This window comes from Vigna radiata, chromosome 8 (assembly GCF_000741045.1).
Source record: "Vigna radiata var. radiata cultivar VC1973A chromosome 8, Vradiata_ver6, whole genome shotgun sequence".
NCBI lineage: Eukaryota > Viridiplantae > Streptophyta > Magnoliopsida > Fabales > Fabaceae > Vigna > Vigna radiata.
The window spans coordinates 4,254,108-4,271,000 of record NC_028358.1 but is presented as its reverse complement, the minus strand read 5'-3'; the positions used below and the strand labels follow the sequence as shown (position 1 = coordinate 4,271,000).

Sequence of the window (16,893 nt, the reverse complement as noted above, 5' to 3'; positions counted from 1 at the left end):
CTTAAGTTCCTTAAGTAAAATTGTGATCATAACCTCATAAATAATTGGATTAGACTTAAACTTTTGCATTTGGGATGTTACATTAATTGGTATCATTGTTCATCAGTTTTAAATATTAATTTTATCAAATTTCAAGAATGTATAAAATGTAGAAAAGTAGTGAAATATGTAACTTAGCATTTTGAGGTTATGAAGATGAATGTGAATATACAATGCTTGATATGTGAATGAACATTAAAAAAGAATATTAAAATATTAATGTAATAGTAATATAAACTTCAATAAATTGATATTTGAGAGAAGAGAAATGAAAACATTTTTGCTTCTTTCATGCTTGCATAATGTTTCCATTTAAAAATAAATAAATAGATAAATTATTAATGAAATTTCAAAATAGTTGGGAGTGACTTAATCTATTGAGCAATAGAATTTAGCATGCAAAAGTTATTTTAAAGTAAGAGAAGGTAGACATTTATATTTTTTTCATATTTCATTTCATTATACTTATTTATCTTCATTTTGTGCTTTATTTTTATTTTTATTTATATTTATTGTTATGGTTATTTAGTTTACTCAGGTGTTTATAATTTATTTTTATTTATTGTTTTGAATTATTTAATTTATTTAGTGAGATGTTTATAACCTTATTTTAATTTATTTGTTATTCTATTTATTTAACATATTTAGTGAAAAGTTCATAGCCTCTTTTTTGTTTGTTTATTATTTTAATTTATTTGGTGGGATGTTTATAGTCTTATCTTTATTTATATTTATTATTTTGTTTCTTTAATTTATTTAGTAAGGTTATCATAATATCAATTTTTTTTATGTTTATTTATTAATTTATTTAGTGAAGTGTTTAAAACTTCCTTTTTATTTATATTTACTATTCTGGTTATTTAATTTATTTAGTGAGTGTTAATAATTTCATTTTTATTTTTGTTATATTTATTTAATTTATTTAATGAAGTATTCATAACCTCACTTTTATTTATGTATTATTCTATTTATTTAATTTCTTTAGTGAGATATTAATAACTTCACTTTAATTTATATTTTATTAGTTTATTTATTTAATTTATTTAGTGAGATGTTCATAATCTTGTTTTATCTGTATTTATGATTCTATTTATTTACTTTTTTTACTTAGGTGTTCATAACCTCTTTTTTATTTATATTTATTATTCTGTTTATTTAATTGATTGATTTAGTGAGATGTTCATCACTTCATTTTTTTTATTTATATTTATTATTTTGTTTATTTTATTTATTTGGTGAGGTGTTCCTATCCTTATTTTTTATTTATATTTTAATCTAAATGGATTCCTGTATACATTTATGTATTCATGTATTCAAGTAAAAAAAATAATTAAAATTCCAAAAGAATGTAAAAGATGAAGACTTATTTGAAGATGAGGGACACGTGGCTCTAGTGAGATCAAATCCATTCAAAAGAATCAAACATGAACACTTACTAAATTACTAAAGGATATTTTATTTTAATTAAATTACTTTGTATGTAATAAAATTATATTTAATTAAATACTTTTATTGACAAAAGTTGAAATTTTGTTTTTATTTTATCTAAAACTTTATTGAGCAGAATATCAAGCAACAAAAAGTGAAATGATGATATCATATAGCATATGTTAGTATACATGATATACTATCAATATATGATATTTTTAAAAATATTTTATGTTTTTAAATAAATACTATTTATTTTAAAAATTGTTTCTTTCTATGAGATTAACAATTAATAATTTCAAAACTAGGTATAAAATAAAAAGAAAAAAATTAAAAAATTAAAATTAAAAGAACCTCATCTTATTATATTAAAATACTTATTTGTTTAGGTATTATTGCTTGAATAGAGAACATAAATTAAGTATTATTTTCAATTTTATTTTTTGAATGTTTTTATTATCTTTTACATTACATCATGTTTATTGCAAGTAACATTTTTTGAGAATTTAATTCATTTTTTCTGCGTCTTACTTTCTATGACATCATTATTGAGGATTTTTTTTTTTTATAACTTTTACCTCAAGGTAGTGGTCTTATAAGATTTATACTTTACTTAAAAGATTTTGTTGTTATTGAAGGTTATAAATCACATTTACAAATAATTAAATCTATTTTCGTTAAATCATTCATATTGAGAAATAAAGAGGAAAAAGCTTTTAGGAAAAATATCTTAATTGGTTGTGATGATCCTAAAAATTTATTTCCTTCAAATATTTGAAAGTTTTACAGAAAACTAATCAAAAGCTTCAAAAGAGAGAGCTTCTTTCTAAAAATAAATTTAGCATCCATCCCTCTATATGGTTTTTAAAAATACGACACACGTTCGCCCTTTTGTTTCTATCAAATACAAACCAAATTCCATTTTTATTTCCAGTAACAAAATAAAATATGTTAATTATATTTAAATTTTGATTTATCAAATTTTTATTAAGTTTTATTCAATCAATTTTATATATTCTTAAACTTTTATTAATTGTATTTTTTATGCTAGTAAAAACTACAATAATATTCCACTTAGAAAATATATTAATTAATTAAAATTAAATCATTGTTTAGTCAATAATATTTTTCCATCCAACAAAGACATAATAAACCTTTCGTTACTAAACCAATAATAAATTAACTCATTAATGTATCAATCAAGGTTAGCATTTAACAATACTTCTTAACAATAAAATAATATCAATATCTTTTGGAGTAATTTTAATATAATATTTTCTTTTATTTTTACAGTTTTATATTACCATATTAATTCTAGAATATGATATAATTTTTAAATTTTAATAAGTTAACATATGATTACTTATTTTTTTTTTCTTTCAATTATAATATCTAGACAAGGTCTTTATTTAGATAAAATTCAATTTTATTTTCGAAAATTGATGAACTTTTTTCTTGATTAATAATTAATTCCGTAATAATTTAATCATATTCAATTAACATTGAAATATTAAATGTTGAATATCAAAATATAATAAATTACATGTTAATTTTCATATAATCTAAAGATATTTTTTCAAAAAAAAAATTCCATTGAAAACTCAAGGAAGGATAATATTGATCATTAGAAATTCTTTTTAAAGTCAGTTTAATGATCATATATCTATAATATTGTTTATACATGTAATTTAAAAAAAAAAAATGAAATCTTTTAATCTTTATCTTATAAACACCCCTGAACGTATTGATCTGTCTGAATTATTTTTATAATGTTTATTATAATAACAAGTCTTTACTTTTAAGTAATGACCTTATTATATGGATTCAATAAAATAACAATAAAATAAATAATAATAAACACAACTTTATTATTATTAAAAGGATAGATTTAATTTGAAACATACCAAAAATCCAAGCGTAATTAATAAAATATACTTTTATTATATATTTTCAAAATATTTATATATTCAAATCCAAACAAACTCATAATTAAATAATATAGTCGTAAAAGAGGGTTTCACGTTCCAATAACAACATCTAAATAATATTAGACTTATGAGATAAAACACAACTTCTTTCTACTATAAAAGAATATATTTAGGCTTAATATCTCCCTTGGTCCACGTATTTGTATGAAAATCTCAGTTCGGTCCTCAAGTTTTGAATTGTCTCAATTGAGTCATAACTTTTGTAAAAATGTACACATTTTACCCCAATCGTTAACTGATCTCAAACGGCGTTAAGTTTAGCTGACGTGGTATGCTGACGTGTTGGCTTAATCCCTTCTTGATCCTCGTATTTGTGTGAAAATCTCAATTTGGTCCTCAAGTTTTGAACTGTCTCAATTGGGTCATAATTTTTGTAAAAATGCACACATTTTACCCCAATCGCTAACTGATCTCACTGTGCAACAGTTATCTTCTGCTATCAGTGGAATAAATAACTTAAAGGCTGGTGATGAACCTATAGGTTACCAAGTTGGTTCATTTGCAGACAAGGCTATGAGACTAATTGTAATGGTTACGCGAGTTTTCCGGTGACTTTATTTTCTGAGCCGACGAGATAATCTGTGTAAAATCCCTTATTCTCAAAGAGATGAATAAAATCCCTAATTCAAATAAACTAAATAGTAGGCAATGTGCCACGTGAAACACTGCTTATTTTTAAAAATAATTCATATAATTAAATAATACACGTCAGCATGTCTTCTGGCTACCACGTCAACTAAACTTAACGCTGTTTGAGATAAGTTAACGATTGGGGTAAAATGTGTATATTTTTTACAAAAATTATGACCCAATTGAGACAGTTCAAAACTTGAGGATCGAATTGAGATTTTCACACAAATACGAGGACCAAGAAGAGATTAAGCCAACACGTCAGCATACCACGTCAGCTAAACTTAACGTCGTTTGAGATCAGTTAACGGTTGGGGTAAAATGTGTGCATTTTTACAAAAATTATGACCCAATTGAGACAGTTCAAAACTTGAGAACCGAACTGAGATTTTCACACAAATACGAGCATCAAGGGAGGTATTAAGCCATATATTTAAAACACATGCTTTACATATACGTGTATTCACATTTTTATGATAATAAAATATATTAAAAATATTGTTATTATGATTATAATTATAAAATTAAAATAAGTTTTAAATTTTGTTATTTTATTTATTTTGTAAGTAATTTTATAATTAAATAATTATTAAGTTTAAAAATTGTTCAAAATTAAAAACAAAACGATTAAATTTAAAGAGACGATCACTTAAAATGATAAAATAAATATTTTAATTTTAAAAATTACATGTATTATAAAGAATAAAATTTAAAAATAAATATAGACACAAAAATAGATTTTTTTTATATAATATAGGTATAAATTATAATAGATTATATAAATGATAATATTGCGACTATTTTGTAGCAACAATACATGGTGATACAAGAAACCATTGTGTGTCTGTTCCAATACAATGATAGTCATAAATGATATTCATACAGAACAAAAATTAGCTTTTATTATAAATTATCTTTTATTATGATATGTTTTTTTTTTAATGTCGTGGAGTATCTGCTGATTTATTTTTTTCTTCATAAATTTCTTGATCACCAAGTTGTCATCCATGTAACGTTGAGCTGAGAGTTATCAATTTTGGTCTAAAGTACTATTTCTATCTCTTGAGAAACCAAATGAAGATGTTTAAAAGATAATATTGTGTTACAACAACTCTGTTTTTTAAACATTCATCACTCAAGTAAGATTTTGAAAAATCTATTACACAACAAAGTATTATAACACTCAAACAATATAACGTTGTGTATCATTGTTTAAATGATTCGCTTAATGAGAATAAATTAATTAATTTTCATAATGAAGATATACCTAAAGCATGGATAAGACGCTAAAATAATAAGATTATCAAATGGCATTTTTGAAGTTTGAATAAGAAAAATTTAGTAAACTATTTTTTTTTTTCGAAACAATGAAGGTCACTCAAGGCGATCAGCATATATATATATATATATATATATATATATATATATATATATATATATATATACATATATATATATATATCTTTTTTTTTCTTTCTTTTTAGTGTATCAAATTTTAATTAATAAAAATATCCTTATATATTATAGATTCTATGTTTTAAGATCAGGTGTATTTAAATAATATTCATTTTCAAACTAAAAAAAATAAGAAATCTTCAAATTCTTACTCACCTCTCTCTTGTCTCTCATTTCTCTCAATCATTTTTCTCTCTTTCATCTCTCGTTCTAACATTCTCTCTGTTATTCTTATAGTAGTCTCAACCCGTCAGTCGTCGTCTCTTAGCCAACAATGACTCAATTGTCGGTTAGACAACCAACCCAATGCCAACAACAGCTAATAACCACGACAATAGCTATGCCCAAACAACGACCTGTGAGCACCCTACCAACGTTTCGACAAAGACCAACGAGATGTTGTATTAGACTTTATCTAGTACATGTACAATCCCATTTAGGATGAGAATTATTAAAATTTTGTCATTCATTTAGTTTATTGAAATTATTGTGGGCTTATTGGTATAAGTAATTCTTGACACAATGTACATGTAATTCAAGTATATGTCATTCGGTACTTTCACAATTTAATTTTGGGTTTATTGTTAATTTTTCCCTTGTAAAGAAGGAGTGTAATAAAGCAATTACTGCAAGTTTGGCTTTTAACGGTAAAATATTACTAAAAAACAATCATCCAGAACAATGAGTGTATTCTAAAAATTTTTATTTTTAGTGAGTATGGATACAACATGTTCCTCGACAGATACTTTCATTAGACGATTATGATACTTTTGACACATTCTGGCCTCTTCTCTAGCTTGGTTTTTAATGTTCACAACTACTTCAACCTTAACAAAAGAAAATATGAAAAACTTATAAGTTTATTATAAAAAAGAAAGAAAAAAAAACTTGTAGCATCAAACGATAATATATTCTTACTTGATTCATAAACTCCACCAAACTCGTTTTAACATCCAAGAATATTTTAATATATGAATTTATAGATTTTAAATGTCTGATTGTCATCATCCCAGCAAAAAAGGATTCTTTCAAATAAGTGATTAAGGTCCAAAATTGACAATGAGAATACAATGTCTCAATGTGCGTGTTAATACTTACATGAAAGTGTCCAACCTTCAAATCTCATTATCATTCAAAATCACTTACACATTCTAAATTATATAGCTTATAAAACTCAATTTTGAATTTATCATATTTTCCATCCAAAAAGAAAAGAAAACCAAGTTGGCAACTTTGTCCTAAAATGTCATATACAAAAAGCATGCTTTGTATTTGGCAATTTCGTTGAAGTAGCTTCTTTAAGTGCATGGTCTTAATTAGTTAGAATTGTTTGTGAACGTTTCCTTACAAAAATATGAAAATATAGCAAATAATAAAAATTATAAAAATAAAAAAGTTAATATTTAAGAAACAAAAATAACAACAAATAATTATAACTTACCCTTAAAGCCCATGTGAAGGAAGGTATCTTCTCATCCCTTTATAGAACACAACAAAAAAATGAAATTTTCATGATTATCAAAGACAACCACATCTCCAAAGCTTCATTTGCTCGTATCGAATCACCAAATAGCCAAATAATATGCTCCAACTTGTTACTTTCATCTAATGTAAAATCGTATTCGAAAGTATCATCTTTGTTTTTCAAACTTTTGCATAATTTGAGAACATTTTAAATGTCGTTCTCTTTACCAACGCTACTTTGAGATTGAATAAAATTTCTAATATCTTTATCCAAAAATGGTAGATGTCCTACCTCTAACCCTTTCTCCATTTTAAGCATTTCATAATTAGACTTACCAAGTAACCAACTTTTGACAATAATAATATACATGCTTGATCATTAATAGAGATATCACGATAAGTTGAAAGAAATCAAATTTCTTTCTCATCTAATAAAGCATGATTATGAGAGTTTTCGAAGCATGTAACCATTCATTTTTCCTCAAAGTCAAATGTTCTTCTAAGATATCAACAATTTTGCACTTCAATTACATCTTGAACCTTTTCATTTCTTTTATTTTTCTACTTTTTTCATATTTAACAACACCTGTTCTGTGACAAGTAAACTCTCTTCTATATATATCTTCAGTATTATTTCTGTTTCGTTTGTAATTATGACTATGTTTAACTGAAAAATCACAAGTCCTTGTAAATAAACAATAGAAATTGTAAGCACCAAAATCGTTGTTAAACAATTTGCCTTTGTAAAGAATTGAATCATTGACTTTTTAACCTTCAGACAAAAGTCCATTCAAGATCTCTTCAATTTCATCATTTTCACGAACATCTCCAATTTCATCATCTTCAAATGTTGAATCATCATCTCTAAAAAGCACCTCAAACTAATTATCAGTTCTTTCAGATGTCATTATGCTTGAAAATTTAGAAAAAAATTCAACCTAAAGATACAGTAAAATAAAATAAACACGAGTGATGATTTTTCACACTAGTAATAAAATACTCATGTTTCTTTTATTTTACTATATCTTTAGGTTGAATTTTTCTCTAAATTTTCATAAGTATAACGACATCAAAAGGAATTCTTAATTAGCTTGGAGTGTTTTTTTAGAGATAATGATTCAACATCCGAAGATGATGAAATTAGAAAGATTCGATTGAAGATGATAAAAGTGAAAAAAATCATGAATGAACCTTGCTTGAAGGCGAAAATGCTAATGACTCAACTCTTTACACAGACAAATTGTTTAACAGCGACACTCATAATTTCTATTGTTTATTTTGTCTTTCAATTAGACGTGGTCATAGTTACAAACAGAACAAGAATAACATGGAAGATATATATAGAAGAGGGTTTACGGTGTTGCTAAACGAAAAAATAATAATTACTAAAGTAGAAAAACAAAGGAAATGAAAAAGTTCAAAATGTAATCATGCAAAATTTTTGATATCCAAAAGAACATTTGGCTACAAGAAAAAATGAATGGTTATATGTTTCAAAAACTCTTATAATCATACGTTATTAGATGAGAAAAAAATTTGATTTCTTCCAACTTATCATGATATCCCTATTAATAATCAAGCTCGTATATTATTATTGTCGAAACCTAATTGCTCAATAAATCTCATTATAAGAGTGCTTAAAGCAGAGAAAGAGATAAAAACAAAACACCTAACACTTTTTGACAAAGATATTAGGACTTTTATTCAATTTCAAAATAGCATTAGTAAAGAGAATGACGCTTCAAATGATCTCAAATTATGCAAAGGTTGAAAGACAAAGATGATGTTTCTAATATAATTTTATATTTGATGAAAGTAACAAGTTGAAGCATATTATTTAGATATGTAGTGATGCAATACGAGTATATGAAGCATTTGGAAATGTGGTTGTCTTTGATGCTGAGTATCGAATTAATCTTTATAATATGCCTCTTAGACTATGGGTTGGAGTTGATAATCATATAAAGTCCATTTTATTGGTTGTGTTCTATTAAAAGATGAGAAGATACCCTATTTTCAAAGACTCTAAAGGTAAGTTATAATTATTTTCAATTATATTTATTTCTTAAATATTAACTTTTGTATTTTTATAATTTTTATTATTTATTATATTTTCAGAATTTGATACGCTTTGTCAAAGGGAAATATCCACAAACAATTCTAAGTGATTAAGACCATACACTTAAAGAAATTGTTCAATGGAATCACCAATAACAAAGCATGCTTTTTGCATATGGCATATTGCAAACAAAGTTGCCAACTTGGTTTTCTTTCATTTTGGGTACAAAATATAACACTTCAAACGAAGTTTTATAGGTTATATAATTTAGAATGTCCAAGTGATTTTGAAAACTAATAAGATTTGATAGTTGAACGCTTCATGTAAGTAATAATATGCCCATTGAGGCATTGTATTCTCATCTTCAATTATAAGTCGTAGCTAATTTGAAAGAATCCTTTTACGTTGGGATGACAACAACCAAACGTTCAAAATCTATAAATTCATATATTAAAATATTCTTGAGTGTTAAAACGAGTTTAGTAGACTTTGTGAATGAAGTAAGAATATATCATTATTTGGTGTTATAAGTTTTTCTCTTCCTTTTTAATAATCAATTTGTAAGTTTCTCATATTTCCTCTTTTAATATTGAAATTGCTATAAATATTAGAAATAAAGCTGAAGAAGAAATAAAAATTTATCAAAAGTATCATAATCCTTTGATCAAAACAAGTTTTCCAATCGAGATACATATTGGATCCATACTTACATCATATGCCTTTAAATTACTTTAATATTAGATTGAATTATCTACAAAATATGACCAAACTTGATGAAAGTCATTCTGTAACTTGGATAAAGGAAAAAGTTCTTGTTTTTGTAAAGAATTTGAATTTTATATAATACTATATAAACATGCTATATAAGTATTGTTGAAGAATGCTATTTTAGCATTCCAAAAGAATATCTTTCTTCTTTATTGAAAAGAGAAAACTTATTGATTCCTTAATCAAAACACATAATCAACCCTAATATTAAATGATTTGCTAAAAATATAAAATATTTTAGAATGCATTCATTATTTTAGATAATTTTTCTTAGTAATCTTTTACGGCAAAAAGTCAAACTTGCAGTCACCGTTTGATTACACTCTTTTTTAGATGGAAAAAATTAATAATAAGTCCAAAATTGTAAAAGTACATGTTAACATATATTTGAATCAAATGTTTTCTGTGTCAAGAATACTCATACTTGAGTAAATCAATAAGTTCACAATAATTATTTCAATAGACTAAATGGATATAAATTTCAATAATTTTAATTTGCATTCTAAATAGATTATACATATACTAGATAATAAATTTAATATAACATCTTCCTAGTTGTAGACGAGATGTTGGTGGGATACTCATGAGTAGTGATGGCGAGTATTGTCTAACCGCTAGTGAGTAAGCTGCTAACAGTCACGACTAATGTTGTGATTGTTGAATGTGGTTAATGTTGGATTGGTTGTCTAATCAACGATTGGACTGTTATTGACTGAGAGACAACGACTGAGTATGGTTGGACGTTGGGTTAGTTGTCTAATAAACAGCTGAGTTGTTGTTAACTGAGAGACAGGTACTAACAAATTGAAACTACCATAAGAATGACAGAGAGATATTGAAATAAAAGAAATGAAAGAGAGGATTTTTCTAAATGAGAAAAATGAGAGATGAAAAAGAAGTGATAAAAAGTTTGAAAGGTTTCTTAAATCAATAATTATTCAGAATATATGAAAATATTTTGTTAATTAAAATTTAGTACATTATACTAAAGTACACCACCTAAAAAACACATTTCTTATGTTAAGAATCCCAGAAGTGTTAAATTATTAGTTTAATAGGTTCGGAAGTTCCTACTCTAATTTTGAAAGGGATCAATTAGATCTCTAATTTTGTCCATTTGAATAAAATCTTTCTGTTAAATGCAGTTAACGCCGTGAAGTTTTTGAACATGTAGCACGCTGACGCTTCTAGGTGACACCGTTTCAAGTACATAAGTGGATTATAAAAGGATAAAATCCCTTTTAATTTAGGGATTTCACCTTCAAATACACCCTTTTAATTTAGGGAATTCACCCTTTTATAATCCACCTATACACTTGAAACGATATCATGTTCAAAAATTTCACGGCATTAACTACATTTAACATAAAGACTTTTATTGATTCAAGTTGACAAAATTAGAGACCTAATTTATCACTTCAAAAATTGGAAGACCCAATCGAAACAAACCTCCAAATATAGAGACCTCCGAACCTATTAAACCTAAATTATTTAAATGATAATTTTCTCAAAACTTAAATATCATATATTTTTAAATGTTAATGAATATTATTCAAGATTGCCATTGATTATAAAAATAAGGTCTAATCCAATACATTTGGAAATATCTAAATTACATATTAGGAAAAAAAAATTTATTCTTGTTTTTTATATATAAATAAAATAGCAGTCTTTTTTTTTTCAAAACCATCTTAGTCTAGTGGACACAGTCTCCATTATTTTAGACCTTTCTTTCGTATTCACATTTATTGACACAACGAGTACTATCAATTTTATATATTGTTATAGAATGAAAAAATTATAATAACAAACAAGATTTTATCATCATTATAAAAGAAATTTTTCAAATAATAATTGACTCTCATAATATTTCAAATCAAAATACATACTCATATCTTAAATATATATATCATAATGGATTGTAAAATATATTTAATCAAAATATTTCAGATATTAAATGTATATAAAAAATAAAATAAAATAATGAATAAGGCTTTCTGAAATATCCGCAGAAAAATCAGCATAAGAATAACATATTTCTAGCATTGTTAGTTTAAATGTATGATCACGTATTCATATATTTAATGTATTCATTGAACGTGATTTTAATTTTTATTTTGATGCCTCGCCTGGTAATTAGAATACTAAAGATTGAGAAATATGGTAACTGATATAAAGGATAATAAAAAATAAAAAGGTTAAAATATAAATAGAATGCTAATGGTTACTAGAACCATAGTTTTAAACTAGGTAGAATGACATGGGAAATTCCTATATGCTTGAAATTATATATCTATCAACACTACGCAATTACTGATGGCTGTATGCTTCACATTCGTCATATGTTGCATTAGTTTTAGTTGAGTACATTTCTACTCTGCCAACGATTTTAGTTGCTCCTTTTGGACTTTTCCTTGAGGGGAGGATTGGGGTTTTTCTATGTAACTTCTGATTTTCAGGCTCAGAAACCTGAAGATCCCGTGTCTAACTGATATATGAAAGAATTGAGTATTTGTTTTAGAAGGACATATCCAATGATTCCAAGTTTTACTTTCTTGTAGTTGAAGATAACATGAAGAATCAACCACTCGATAGTTATAAAATTAATGAGTTTAGAGAGTTTAGAGGTGTTAGTGAACAGGGGAAGAAGAACAAGACAAGGGGATGCTCATTTTGGTGAATGACCATTGGTTTTTGTGAAAAAATGAAATTTGTTGTAAAAGAGAAACCCTTGGAAAAGATTGTTTTTCTATTTTCAATATTTAGTTCCTACCATTCTTATCAATATAATAAAGTTGACATAATTTTATATGCTCAATTTTTATTTGTCTCGGCTTGATTAGGGAATTAGTTGTTGTCAAACTTTTTCTCAATTAGCGAATAATGACTTAAATTGATTATTTTATTTACTTATTCAAAACACTTTCCCCATTAAACACCTAAAACTCCATCTGCAATCTTTTGTTTGACTGATGCTCAAGAAAATGGGTAATAGACTTGCAGTTGAATAATCGTTCTTGCCAAGTCAATGGTAAGTTCTTATATACAATTCATGCCTTCTAAAATCAATAATAATAGTATATAGGATAAATATTTGCTCTAAACACTAATTAATGGAAAACAGGCTTTTGTTTAGTCATTAAACAGAGACAAACCATTAATAGCTAAAAAGGAGGAAAATCTGTCATCAAGCAATGTGTGTCAATCACAAGTCTGAACAACCTAGTCCACTTTCATGAAATTAATTGTCCTTTAAACAAGGATCAACCAACTTAATCTATCACTTATTTATATCAAGTTCCTTGGAAAGAGCTTCTGAAATAGACCATTTATTTCTTCAGAACAAACGAGAAACTAACCTTCCAAAGTTGTCTGAAGAGGCAGAGAACTCTCAACTTCTTTGGCAGCGTCAGTGGTGTTCCTCTCTGCAACAGCCTTGGACATACCAAACATCTGAAATAAACCAAAAGCGCATAATATGTAGGTTAACAAGGAGATGCACACAATTTCTCAGATAAGAAAGCTTAGGTTCAACACAAACCTTCTGCATTGTGTTCTTGAAGCAAGTTTTATGCTCATCCATAGAAGCGTGAATAAACTCGTCAATGTGATCTTTCACGTCCTCCAAAAAAGTGGCTTCTTCATTCTTCTTCTTTCGACATGAAGTAACATTGGCAGCTAATTTAGGTTTTCCATTGTCCCCTTTTGTGGAATCCATGGGATATGTTTGGCAACTGTAAAATTGAATATATTCCAATAATCAATTTTATAAAATCCAATATTAGAATTATTCAAATAAATTTATACAAAAATACTCTTAAGATAATCAATTTCATCTGAATGTACGAAAACCAACTTTTACATAAGAAAAGTGGAGTGAACGAAGCTAAGTTAAAAAATAAAAACTATTGAAAAAAATAAACTAAAAATAATTAGATTTAAGAAATTAACATATTTTCAGATTCTGTTCTATACAGATTTAAACCATTATTCTTGAGACAGTTGATTTTAAAAATAATTTCATACAAACATACTTCAAGGCCCAAAATATTCCAAGCAAAAGTAAGTCAGCATTATTAAAGGCCGTAAACTAATCAAGTAACGAACTTAGTTCCCCAAACACTCTGCTACCATGGTTAACCTAATTCTTATAGGCATAGGTTCCAAGTAATCATTTTCAATACAAGAGACAAGGAAAATTACATTGATTATAACGTAAAACCTTAGCAACGCAATACAGTCTCGAATATTTTTGAAAATGAAATTGAAAAACAAAAAGAAAGAACGAAAGAATGAAAACGCTGATGATGAGGGAGAGAACCTACTTGGAGGAGCGCTGGTTTAACGAGCAGCTAAGTCGGTTGCGAGGAGAGAGAGAGAGTGATCGCGTTATTGCTTGCAGAGAAAGAATGAGAGGCTTTAAAAGGAGAGACTGGGAGAGAGATGAAACAGAAGAAAACGGTGGGCTCAATGGATCTAGAATAATCTAAACTACAATACGTTTTTTTTCGGTTAAATACTAAAATGCAATTTTGCATTTAAAGTTTCTTTCCAAATACATCTTTTTATTTTAAATTTCTAAATAAAATATTTTCTTTTCACCTATCAATCTAAACCATTTTAGTATTGAGAAGGGAAAACGGATATACAAAGAAAAATATAATTTTATTATTTATATTTTGGGATGTGGCGAAAACAAATTTTATCATTTCATTCCATTTTTAAAATTAGGTATGTAATGTTGATATTTACTTTTCATTTTGATATCAATTAATTACATTTTGTAAGATATGATGTTATCAAATATTTAACACTTAAAAGAACGCATTAAATTTTAAATATTTATTATATTTGTATAAATTTTAAATCAAAATATTAAATAAAAGTAAAAGAATTATATAAAAATATTATATAATCATATATAAATCAAAACCTTTATGGTCTTCAATGAAATAGAGTTAATAAAGCTTAAAATATATTTTTAAAAATTATAAAAAGAAAATAAATATTTAAGTCTAAAAATATTATAGATGTGTTTTTATTTTTATTTTTATAGATTATGATGAATTTTTTTTTACATTAATAAGATTATATACATTGGTTAAATAGAATCACACATAAAAATAATTAAACTAATAATAATTTAAATCAAAAAATAATTTTTTCATATATAAGACATAAAATTATTATATTATAGTAAACAAATATTTTTTATAAAATTTTAGTGATAAAATTAAATTTATAAGAATGAGTTAGAAAATAAAAACAATTATATAAAAAATAGTTAAAACAATAATCTACATGATAAAAAATAAAAATGATCAAATGTATGTCTTAAAGACGATTTGTTATGTAACAATCAATAATATTCAATAATTATAGGATTAGTCATATCTTTAATAATACAAAGTATTCACTAATATAAAATCAGCATATAATGTTAAGTGTTCAATATTTGTGAACGAGTTGGGTCATTGTGCGAGGGAAGCCAGTGGTCACTTAACGAGTGCGTGCGCTGAGCGACTGGTCCATGTTTAGTTTACTCTTTCCATTTTTGTTCTTGTGTGGTTTGAATGATGGTCTAATTCATGGAATGTTATGTTTTAATGTGTATGGAATTATATGAGTATCAAAGGTATAAATAGTGATTTAAAGTGAAGGAAAGTATGATTCAATGCAGTGTAAGTGAGTATCAAAGTGAATGCTTTTGGTGAGGTTCAAGTGTGTTTAGAATGAATACACGAAGCTTGGCACTGGGGTTATCCTAACACTCTAATGATCTTTCATTCTCATATAGAGAGAGAGATTAATTCATGTGGTGAGAGTAGTAGGAGGTTCTAGTGTAGACGCTACTTGGAGGTCTATTGTGCGGTAACGAACTAACCTTGTGTGTGTGGTAGGGTGAAACTCATGGCAATGGTTTTGCAAAGCAGTAGAGGTCACCACAAGTGCACAACCCGCCATAGCTTGGTATTCATTCTAAGTTTGGACGGTTAAGTCTAGTTCATAATATGTTAGTATGCTTGAATTAGTTTATCTGGCTTGGATATTTATGTGTATGACTATATGTTATATAATTGTATGAATTCTTTTATATCTAGCTTACCCTTGTTTTTCTGTTGTCTGCCTTTGTATGTTGTTTCTTCTTTGTGATGATCACCATGGTTTGAGCTTAGGGATTCACTTTTTCAATTGTTCTAGTTAAAGATGAAGGAGAAGCAGTTGAGTTGTTAGATAGATCTATAGAAGTAGATCTCTTGTTGGAAGGAGGTATGTTAACACGTGTACGTTTGTTTTTCAATTGGTACATTTTAACAATGTGTACCGGATTGTAGACAAAAGTAGCCTCATATATTATGGATTCTAAGTTTTAAAGTCAAGGATATTTAAATAATTTTCATTCTCAAAACTAAAAAAAAAAAAAAAACCTCCCAAACCCTTACCCACCTCTCTCATCCCTCTTAAGGAATTTCTTACAAATAAATGATTTTATAATGAGTTTTCATTTTATAATTTTTGTCTTATCTAATTTTATCTAATTTTCACAAGCATAATGCATATGAAGGAATTGGTAATTCGTCTGGAAAAAATCAGAAACACTCGCTATTAAACAATTTCTTACAAAAAATGATTTTATAACGAGTTTTCATTTTATAATTTTTGTCTTATCTAATTTTATCTAATTTTCACAAGCATATGACATCAGAAGGAATTGGTAATTGGCCTAAAGGATTTTTAAGAGATGACGATTCAACATCTGCAGATAATGAAATTGAAAGAGATCTTAAATGAATCTTTGTCCGAAGACGAATATGTCAATGACTCAACTCTTTACAAAAGTAGTATTTCTAATTTTTTTTAGTTGGATCTACCATAGGATGATAGAGAAAAGGTTGGAGTGAGAGAGATGAAAGAGAAAGGATTCAGAGGAATGAGAGAGGTGGGTAAGGGTTTTGGGTTTCTTTTTTTTTAGTTTTAAGAATGAAAATTATTTAAATATCCTTGACTTTAAAACTTAGAATCCATAATATATATATATATATATATATATATATATATATA

General features: G+C 26.2%; 1 protein-coding gene across 1 annotated transcript; it reads right to left on the bottom strand.

Moving 5' to 3' along the window:
• Window positions 1–12,848: 12,848 nt before the first annotated feature.
• Window positions 12,849–14,317, bottom strand: LOC106771375. Its single transcript, XM_014657344.2, has 3 exons — window positions 14,157–14,317; window positions 13,373–13,565; window positions 12,849–13,284 (listed from the first exon to the last, which is right to left on the bottom strand). The coding sequence occupies exons 2-3, from the start codon at window positions 13,547–13,549 to the stop codon at window positions 13,186–13,188; spliced, it is 276 nt and encodes a 91-aa protein (XP_014512830.1). The 5' UTR covers window positions 13,550–13,565; window positions 14,157–14,317; the 3' UTR covers window positions 12,849–13,185.
• Window positions 14,318–16,893: the final 2,576 nt, after the last annotated feature.

Coding starts and splice junctions, on each gene's coding strand:
- LOC106771375 (XM_014657344.2), bottom strand. CDS start 13,549: ATGGATTCCACAAAAGGGGACAATGGAAAACCTAAATTAGCTGCCAAT. Junction 13,285..13,372: donor TCAAGAACACAATGCAGAAG/GTTTGTGTTGAA, acceptor GGTTTATTTCAG/ATGTTTGGTATGTCCAAGGC.